The sequence below is a fragment of the Ursus americanus genome, chromosome 23, assembly GCF_024610735.1.
Source record: "Ursus americanus isolate L20-20 chromosome 23, mUrsAme1.1.p, whole genome shotgun sequence".
Taxonomy (NCBI): Eukaryota; Metazoa; Chordata; class Mammalia; order Carnivora; family Ursidae; genus Ursus; species Ursus americanus.
Genome location: NC_142149.1, coordinates 3679210 through 3689249, shown reverse-complemented (window position 1 = coordinate 3689249; position 10040 = coordinate 3679210). Strand labels below are relative to the sequence as shown.

Below are 10040 nucleotides of genomic sequence, written 5' to 3'. Positions count from 1 at the left end.
AAGAGAAAGCAAGGCAGGGGAGGGGCGGGGAGGAAAAGGCTCCAGTCGGCTTTCATTAAAAAATAGTGCTCTTTATTATAAATTACTGAAATGTTTCTTTTTTGAATATAAATATAAATATGTGCAAAGTTTGACTTGAATTGGTATTTCGTTGAGTTCTTCAAGCATCTCCTAACAGCCTCGAAGGCCTGGGTGGGGGAGGGGAGAGGACTGGAGGTGGAATCTTTATAAAAGACAGAGTGATTGAGGCAGATTGTAAACATTATTAAAACAAAAACAAAAACAAAACAAAGTAACAGAAAAAAAAAAAACAAAAACAAAAACCACCCCAACACACAGCTGCCCCATCCAGCCCAAAATACCTGACACAGAAACTCTGTGTTTGTTTCATTTTCCCCAAAAAAGAACAGTTCCAGGTATAATTCCATCGCTGCTACATTCCTGTTAACTTTTCACTGATCAGTGCTATTGCAGAGCGGGAGCAGCTGGGGTGGCAGGGGCCCCAGTCTCTCAACGACTTCCTGCCTGTGCCCTTCCCCCACCCCCACCCCCCAGGTGAGGAGGGCTGTGGGACCTGGTGGCTCTGCTCTGCCAGAGCCCAGGCACCGCGAGGCACCTGTGACTGGCCAATACCCAAGGGGCTCGCATTCTTCCAGGGCTGGACTGGAAGGCACGGATCTCCACCCCTCCCCCTCCGTCCGCCCCTCCCCCCACGCGGAGCGGCCGGGGGCCGGCCCTCCGGGGACCCCTTGGCCTCTGCCTGGATTGGCCGAGTGTGTGGCTTCTTGTGTGCCAGTCCCTGTCCATGGGACAGGGAGCATTTAAGGCAAATCTCCTAGCCAGACAGTCAGGAGGCACAAAGTAGAATCCCTCATCTTCTCTGTCCGCGATCTGGGGTCAAAGATGGCTCATCTCCTCCATCCTCCTCCCACCCCCCAGGTGCCAGAAGGTAGAGCAGGGGTGGGGAAAAGAATAACTGACCAGCCCACCCCTTCCCCTCCAAATGCCACTTCCCCCTTAAAACGGGGGAAGGACTCTGGGCTCCGGGGCACTAGATGGACTCTGGGACCTGTGTTTCTGATGGCTTTCCCAGAAGGGGGGCCCCCTTCAGGTCACCCCCTTGCCCTTATCCCCAGAGCCAGGGGAGGAGCATGCAGCCGCCCTCCTCACCTGGGGTGGACAGTGGGAGTGGCCATCACCGCTGCCAGCCTGCAGCCCTGAGGCCCCCGGGCGCCCTCTCCCGCACCCTTTTCCAGGCCAGAGACCTGCTCGGGTTTAAAGCTACCTTTTAAACCAAATCAAAGAGCAAACAAGTTCCGTTGGAAAGTTTGAAGACTCCCCGGCAGTTCTCACTAGTTCAACACTCCCGCAGTGTCCCCTGTTTGGAAAGGCAGGGGGAGTTGAGGAAGCGAAGAGTTGAGAAGAGAATCCACTGCTGTCGTCGCTGTCCCCACCGGGCCAGCTGGCTCCTCCGGAGAAGCTGGAGTGGGGGCGGGGCGCTCAGGTGGCACTCCCCCTTCCCTCAAACACATTCCAGGTCCCGCCGGCCCCATTCTGCGGGGGGGAGGGCCGAAGGGAGGGGCCAGTCCACCCCTCTGGCTCACCCAGAGCTGCAGGGCTCTCCCGGCTGGATTCTTGTGCTTGTGCCATGTGCCACGGAGGAGAGGGGACCCAGGCTCCTCGCCCCGACCCCTGTCCTTTGCTCTTTAAAGCGGGGCATCGTACTGGTCCAGGAATTCCCGAATGGGCCCAGGCAGCTGGGTGACTTTCTCATAGGAGTCCAGGTGGCCGTTGACGGTCTTCCGACAGAGATGTTGGAGGGTGGCCACGTTGGAGGAGAGGGGCCGGCTCAACACCAGAGGGATCTTCTCGCCCCCTGAGTAGATGTAATAGGCTCTCCTGGGAGGATTCCCCGGGAGCGGCTGGGAGGGCGGCTGCTCCGGCACCTCAGAGGAGGGTTCGGGCGGTGGAGAGGGCAAGGAAGGGGTGCCGGGGGGCGGCATGTAGTGATGCACCAGCTTGAGCACGCAGTCGAAGCGGGGCACCGGCTGCGTGCTCCGGGGGTCGCTCTGCAGCGAGAAGCTGCCCCCCTCGCACTGGATGCGCAGGTTCTTGGTCCCCGACTGGGTCTTGACGCTGAGCGTGAAGAAGTGGCGCTGGTCCGAGCTGTCGCGGATGAGGAAGGTGCCGGCGGGCTCGGCGCTGAGCAGTAGGTTCGCCTCGCCGCCCGTCACGGCGCTCCAGTAGAAGCCGCTCTCCTGCAGCTTGCGCACTGCGTTCACCACCAGCTGGTACTCGCTCTTGGAGCTGAAGGTCTTGAGGCGCAGGCTGGTGTCCAGGGGGCGGCTCATCCCGGCGGCGGGAAACTTGCTGTGGGTGACCATGGCGCACGGAGCCAGCTTGGATCTGCGCGGCGGCGGCTGCAGCTGCTCGGCGGCCTCCGCACAGCGGCCGCTACCGCATCCCGGGGGGCTGTGGGGAGGAAGGGGCGCGCCGCGTGAGTGCCCGGAACCCTCCAGCGCGCCCGGCCCGCCCCGGCTCCCCAGCCTCCGCCGAGCGGCCGGGGCACACCCGGCCCGGAGGCCCCCGCCTGCGCCCTTCTTCCCACCCAGGCACCCCGCGGAGCCTGCCCAGCCCCCGCCCCCGTCGGCGGGGTGGCCCCAGGCAGCCCCCTCCCCAGCGCGCACTGGGAGAACGCCGAGTGGGAAACTCGGGCGCGGAAGTTGGGTCTCCGGGAGCATGGCCGTGGTGGGGAGAGGGCGAAGGGCCCCCGGTAAGCTCTGGGCGCCGCTCAGTCCGGTGGCCCGGGTCGGCGGGGACGGAGAGAGAAATCTGAGGCATGGGGGGTGGGGTGGGGAGGGGACAGGAGAAGCCCGAGGGCCCAGCCTGGGTCTTCCGGGAACCTGGGATCTCCGGCTTCCATCCGCTCTGGCCCCTACCTCGTCCCCTCCCTGCCGGGAATGACCCGGGAAGGGGAGGGGAAACCGGGAAAAGCTCCCGGGACTAGCTAACCCCCCCCAGCCCCCGCTCCCGCCCCGCTCCACGCCGCGCCCCTCCTTCCTACCTGGTCCCAAAATGAAGTCTCCGGCCTTGGGGCTGCGCCTCCTACGGTCCCCAAGGCGAGGCGGCGGCGCGGCGGCCAGCGGTGGCCCGCGCTGCGCCCAGATGTTGGCGGCAGTTAAGTCCACAAAGGGCCTCGCGCGCGCGTCCCTCGGGCTTCGCTGGGGCGCCCGCCCTGCCCCCTGCGCGTCCCCGGGCCGGCCGGCGGGGACGAGGCGAGGGGCCGCGGCGGGAGCTGGGCCGGAGTGGCGGCGCTGGCGGCGGCGGCGGCGCGGGAGTGGAGTCGGAGCCGCCGCCGAGGCCGCGCTCGCGGGTATATACGCGGCCGCCGCGCCCCGCCCCCCCGATTCCTGGAACTGCGCGGCCGGCCTTCTTGTAATGTTTAGTCACTACTCGCAGCAATGAAAGGCTGCGCGGAGGGCGAAGGAGGGGCCGCGGGCGGCCGAGGGCGGGCCGCGAGCGGGGCCAGGACCGGCCGAGACGCGCGCACAGACAAAGCGCGGCGCGAGGCGGCCCCGGCGGCCGGCGGGCGAGGCGCCAGCCCCGGCGGCGCGTTCCTGGCAGCGGCCCCTCCCCCCCGCGCGCTCCGCCCCCAACTTCTCATTCACACTTTCCCCCTCCCTTCTAAGAAGGCCGGTTTCTAGCAGAGGCGGGGGCCCCGCTCCGGGAGCGCGCGGGCAGTTCCAGGAGGCCGAGCGGGACAGGCTCCCGGCTCCCCTTCCCTTTTTCTCAGACCTCGCGGGGACACCCCCTCGCCCCCACCCGGGCCCGCGGGAGGTCCCGATCGCGGCCCCAGGAGGCGGGCCTGCCGCGAGGGAAGTGGGGACACCCCAAAGCCGGGCGACGAACCGGGGGCCGGACCTGGGAGCTGAAGTGGGGGGTGGTGGGGACCTGGGGTCATGTCCCCGAGGTGAAGCCGGGAGTCCCAGGGATGGAGGGGACGCAGCCTGCGTGGCAGCTGTCCGGCCTCAGCCCCTCGGCTCACTGCCAGGTTCTTTGCCGACGCGGACATGAGTGCCGCCTCCCGCCACCAGAAAACCAGAGACAGACAAACAAGAACCGCTTTCACACATCTGGGTCTCCAAACTTTCGGGGTGCGGTGTGGGTCTGGCCAGGTGCTGTCACCGGGCGGAACTAGCCTCAAGGCAAGCAATGGCCCCACCCCGCGCCCCGCGTCCGCTAGAGGGCGTCCTGGGGTCTCGTAGCGGGAGTGGAGTTAGGAGCTGCTCCTCCGGAGCCGGGGAATGGAAACTGGAGGGGGCGGTGGGGAGGCTGGCTCAGGAGCTGGGGAGGGGGACCTTCCCGGGGGACCAAGGAGAATTCTCATCGCAGTTGGAATTAGACCTGGGACTAAAAGTCCAGCAGCGGAGGATTTCCAGAAAACAGTGTTCAGAAGTTCAGCCCACTTCCAGATGGCCCAGCACCGCCAAGAATGTGCCCCGCCTCCCTTTACCTATGAGTGTGGGGGTCTGATGCCCTGGGGGTGAGGGGGGGTGTGTGGTGAATGATGGATTTGCTCTTGGTCACGCTGGCATGGGTGTGGGTGGCTTGGGCTAACCAGGGCCAGCTTTATGAAGGTTGGGAAGTTTTGCAATCTGTCCCCAAACAGGCAGTGGGGTGCTTCGGAGACCTGAGGACCAGTGCACACTGCACTTAAACCGTCACCTCGCAGGACACAGGGGCTGTGGGCTTTGGGCTGTGCCCTCTTCCCAGATGCCACCCTGCTGAAGATAATGAGTCGGAAAGGAAGGGAGAGAGGCTGACCACAGGCATCTCCGGAGTCTAGCACACAGAGGCCTGGCTCCTTCGCTTCTCTGGGAGGCGACAGGCACCTGACTGTCTTTGCCACTGTATTTTCAATCTGTACCATCACCTCTTTCCCTCACGCATGTCGGGACTATGTGAGATTTGGGCAGGACACCCATCCTCTCTGGGATTCAGTTTGCCATGCGTAGAATAATAACAGTAACCTCTTCCCAGCAGAGAGCTGAGATCACAAAACAAGACAGGAGTCTGCACATCAAAGAGTGCTAGAAATGGGAGGGATTCTGTCTCCTTCCTCGGCTTCTTTTAGGAGACAGGGGTAAGGAGGAAGTCTTCTTGTTATTTCTAGTTACTTCCACAGAGGGAGAAATGGATTTATTCAACGCATTTCTCAAATATTGGGCTCTGTGTACCAGGCATTAGGCTAGGTATTGAAATATGATGATGAATAAGACCAGGTCTTTGCCCTCAAAATGCTTGTGGGCTAATGAAAAGGATCCTCGTCTCTCGAATCAGGAGTTTGTTCTTTCTCTTGTCCAGGAAAAGGACAAGAGGAGGCTGCACCATGACCATACACTTCTGTGCCGAGCCCGTGGAGGACAGGACAAGAAGACTCACAAGGAATAGCCCTCGAGTTAATGGATGAGAAAGTGCTTTGTAAATTATAATGCTCTGACACAAGTCAGCTTCATTCATCTAGTCCACAAGCCTTCATTGAGTGCCTGCTTTTGCCAGGCACGGAGCAAAGTGCTGGGAAGACAGAAGTGCTGGATGAATCCTGCAGGGAGACAGGCGAGGCGAGAGACATGCCCCCCCCCCCCCAAGTCAGGTTGGCAGGAGAAAAGGGTGATTGTGATGAGGACCCTAGGATACTGTTAGAGTTCATTGAGGGGGGGATGTTGAAGGGGGGGAGATAAGGAGGAGGAACCAGCCCTGGAACTCACCTCTGAAGCAAGAGCATGCTCCCGGATGAGCCTAGGCTCTGCAGAGAACCCGGGCAAAGGCTGCTTCTCTGCATGTCGGCCAGCGAGCTGGGAGCCTGCCCTAGAGTTCAGGGCTGATTGGAAGAGCCGTGAAGAGGGACAGTATCAGCCAGCACGCAGGGCTAGGGTGGGCGGGGGTTGCTGAAATGACTCTGGAGATTGAACTGTCTAGGCTCTACCAGGCAGTAGCTGAATGACTTCTGGCAACTTACTTCCCCAGCCATGCCTCGGTTTCCTCATTTGTAAAATGGGCTGATAATAGTACCTACCTCGTCTGGTTGTTGTGAGGACCAAATGAGCTAATGTGTGCAAATGCTTAGGATGGTACCTTGAACATAGTAAATGCTCAGTGTACGTTGGCTAGATTTTCTAGATTTTTTTTTGAAAGCACTGGGGTGTCTGAAGAGAGGAGGCATGCAGCCTGGGCTGCTAGGGGATGGGTGTGGCCAGGAATGGCTTTCTCTTTTGGAGAGCCGTGTTATCTCCTATGTAAGATACATTCCACGAAGCTGCTTGTCTTCAAACAGATCAGCCAGCTACCAAGTTTCCCTTTGGCTTTCTAGTATCTCCAGGTTTCCAATGCCTTTGGGATGATCCAAACTTCTCAGTGTGTGTCTAAGGCCACCGTCAGAGGCCACGACCCCACCAACCTCTCATGGAGCCCCAGGCTGTCTCCAGAACGTTCCCCAGGCCTGGGTCTTTGCATGTTCATTTCCTTCCGGGTGGAACTGCCTTCCGCACTTTGGCTAGTTTCTACTTTTCCTTTAAGACTTGGCGGAGATTCAGTCTAAACTTCCAAGGAAGTTCTTTCCACATTGACCAAAACGCCCTGACTACTTGTCCAGTGAGAACCTTGAGGAAACAGACTGTGTTCGGTTTTTTCAAACTCAGTACGTAGAAAGTGCTTGATGAATCTTTTATTTTTTTAAAGATTTATTTATTTATTCTTTTAGAGTGGGGGAGGGGCAGGTGGAGAGAGCCTCTGCACTCGGCACAGAGCCCAACGCAGGGCTCCATCACACGACCCATGAGATCGTGACCTGAACCAAAACCAAGAGGTGGACACTTAAGCAACCAGAAAGAGATGGTTTTGACTCCTGTTTTCCATCATTTTCAGATGCTGCTGACTGCTTGTTTCTAGAGCCGCTTTTGGTTTCTCCCTGCAGGACTCAGGAGCATCTGTAGGTGGGATAGAGGGGGTGGAAGCCCCGCATGCCTTTGGTGGAGATTATTAAACCTGCTAATCTGAAGATAGAGTGAGGACTCAAACTTTGCTGGAAAAGTAGGAAAGGAGGCACCGGGCCGATACAGGGCCCAGCCTGGGAGACCCTCTTACAGGCAAGAGAGATGCCCGAGCAGAGCAGTCCCAGGGCCGTGCCCCTCCCGCCCTCCCTGCCTGCTGGGGGCTCCAGGGAGAAGAGCTCATCCAGGTCTGGCCCTTCTGCCCCACCCGCTGTCTTCCTGGCTATGGGATTTGGGAGACTCCTGCCTTCTAATCTCTTCCTTTGCAGAATTTCTATGAAGTCAGAATCCCATTTCCAGGCAAAGGTGCTTGGTCATAAAGATAATACAGATTCATTCATGAGGGAGGGGAAGTACACAGTGGTTTCAGCTGCCTGTGGGGCTCCACTTACTCATGGTGAGTGACAGATGATGAGCTCTTCCCCAAACCTCGTAGATGGGAACTCTGGCGCCTGTGGGGTGGTCGTGGGACGCGATGGCCTGGCCTGGTGCACACAAGCTCCCATACTTGCATAGACGATCTTCCTGTCTTCTGGCCAGCCTGGGGGTGGGCTGTGAGGTTGCCATTGGTCAGAGGCCTCATTTGCACCCAGATGGGTTAGGAGACTGGCCTCAGACCGCAGGGTTGCTCAATACCAGGCCCTCGGCCTCTCTCTGTCTTTGAGACTGGTGGGCTCCCTATGGCACAGGAAGGCAGCCTGGTTGGCCTGCCCCGCGGCTTTATATTGCATATCCCGCGTTCATTGTGCCCCTACTATGTGTGGGTTAGTTGACTAGGCCTGGGGATGCAGTGGTAGGGGAAAGCATCTGGTTCCTTCCCTCTAGCACTGGTAGTTAAGAGGGGCAGGAGGCAGTGAGTCTTCTCTTCTTGCCCCCCCCCCCCCCATTTTATCAGCTAATTTGAAGAGGATGCGTGGGGGGGCGCGTGTCTCATCAGACCTCTTGGAAGCCGTGTCCCCTGCTGCCCCGGGGTGGCTCTTCCAGGGCCGGGCTTCACTGGGCCACCCAGGCCTGATGCATCTTGTTCCCTCCCCCAGGAAGCCCCTGCGGTCCTTGTTGGAGGCAGGGTGAGGGCAGGCATGACCTTCCAGTGCAGGGGGGAAGGTGGAGGGATCGCACCACAGGTAGACCCTGATCTCTCTTTGCTGCTCCTGACAATCCCCAGAGGCAGGCCAGGGAAACCAGGACAATGGCTTGTGGCATTTGTTCCTGCTGGGAGGGGCAACAAAGCTAATGAAAAGGTTTGTGGCTCTAAGGTCTGGAGCAGTGGAGGAGTTCTTTCAAGCCTGACATTCCAGGCCCAGCTGGCCTCTGGCATTTCCCAGAAAAAGTGCCGAGGGAGGGGAAAGACAACACTTCACCAACCCACCCACCCACTCACCCACCCTGCCTTTTCAGATTCCTGGTTCCCTCCGGGGCTTGGGCTTGGCCACAGCTCCAACCCCTGCCCCAGGGGGTCCATTCTTCCACCCACAGAGGGCAGTGGGAGAGTGGTGGGTCAGTGGGGGAGACTTTAGGAGGGCGCAGAGGGTATGAAGTGTGTGGGGTGCATCTTGGGGGGAGGGAAGTTTCTTCCCACTGCTCTACGAGGAATCTACATCTGTTCCAAGTTCTGAGTTGGGGGTAGAGAGTGGGGCAGTTTGCTGCCAGCCGACTGTTTCTCTTGACCCCAGACCAACAAACCCTGCTCTGTCCGGGGCTGGGATGGGAATAGTCTCCATTCGCCCTGAAGCAGCCGCTGTGCCCGCGCCCGCACTCAGGAACAGACACCAGGGCAGCGGACAGTTCTGGGAAGAGGCCATGGTGAACCATCGGGTTGCAATGCAAGCGAGGCCTGGCCTGGCGCCCGGCACTCGAGTGGCAGTGCCCAGGAGAAGGAGAGCCTGGCGAGGGGGGTGAGGAGTGAGGCCGGCTCCCGGGAGCTGTTGCCCTGGGCCCCAGACACCCAAGGGCTGGTGAAGACCACTGGGTCCAAGGCCTATAGTAAGCCAGACGCCTGGGCCCCCCGGAGCAAGACGGCTTGGAGCCCGTGACCCGTGGGGTTCTGCGGTCAGGTGTTGCTCACCACCTCACCTGTGTGTGCATGTAGCATGTGAACTAACAGCCCGTGGCCTGCACTCGGCTCCCTGCAGTGGAGTGGACCTCCTGAATGGCCCATCCAGGGGTGTGACGGCACTAGGACGGTCCTTGGCTCCCCCACATGGTGAGGCACACACTGGCAGGCACTCTGGCAGGCATCTGGTCTTGGGCCAGTTCAAAGGGGAAGTGATACATCCTCCCTCTGGCTCCTAAGGCCTGGAGCCAGCCACAGGGGCAGAAACGTGTGTCGGAAGGAGTGGGAGATGGGGTCTGTATCAGGGATGGGGGAGGTTCTGAAGCATGATGTCGAGGTGGGTCTCCCAAGCCCTTCCTCCCCGCTTCTCCCTTCGCTCGTGCTGCACTCACCTGGCCTCATGTTGCATAGTTCAGAGCATCTTCACCCAGGTACGCGTACTGCCCCCTCCCCAGGACTTCATAAGCCCCCTATATTTATAAACCAAGTGCTAGTGGCAGTCCAGATTTCCGGGTAGATAAACCTACGTCTTGCTTTTGCAAGACGTAGGTTTACAAAACCACTCACTCACTCATTCATTCATTCCTTTGAGAGACAGTTATGGGGCACCTACTATGTGCCAGAGATTGAGCAGGGTGCCTGGAATTATTTATCAGTCTGGGTCCTCATGAAGCTTCGATTCTTTCCAGAAGGACAAGAGTCTCCCACAATTGAATGTCATGAGTAATTAATTTTGACTGCACTAAGTCCTGTAAAGTCCTGGGGGGTGTTCTGCAGGAGCATATTACGGGGAGACCGAATCTATGGGGGGGGGGGACAGCCGAGGGGATTCCCTGAGGAAGTGACACACGCAGGCTGATGGGAAGCTGAGGTCTGAAGGGGTCACCTGACCTCCCCCAGTTTCCCAGCTGGTAGGCACCGGGAGCAAGCAGAGCGCA

The 10040-nt window shown here is 59.5% G+C and overlaps 1 protein-coding gene across 1 annotated transcript; it reads right to left on the bottom strand.

Moving 5' to 3' along the window:
* Positions 1 to 247: 247 nt before the first annotated feature.
* Positions 248 to 3360, bottom strand: SOCS3 (suppressor of cytokine signaling 3). The gene is made up of 2 exons (XM_045814460.2): positions 3065 to 3360; positions 248 to 2472 (listed from the first exon to the last, which is right to left on the bottom strand). Exon 2 carries the CDS (start codon positions 2382 to 2384, stop codon positions 1707 to 1709), a length of 678 nt encoding a protein of 225 aa, XP_045670416.2. The 5' UTR covers positions 2385 to 2472; positions 3065 to 3360; the 3' UTR covers positions 248 to 1706.
* Positions 3361 to 10040: the final 6680 nt, after the last annotated feature.

Bases quoted from the DNA above. Each gene is read 5' to 3' on its own strand.
- SOCS3 (XM_045814460.2), bottom strand. From the start codon at position 2,384: ATGGTCACCCACAGCAAGTTTCCCGCCGCCGGGATGAGCCGCCCCCTG.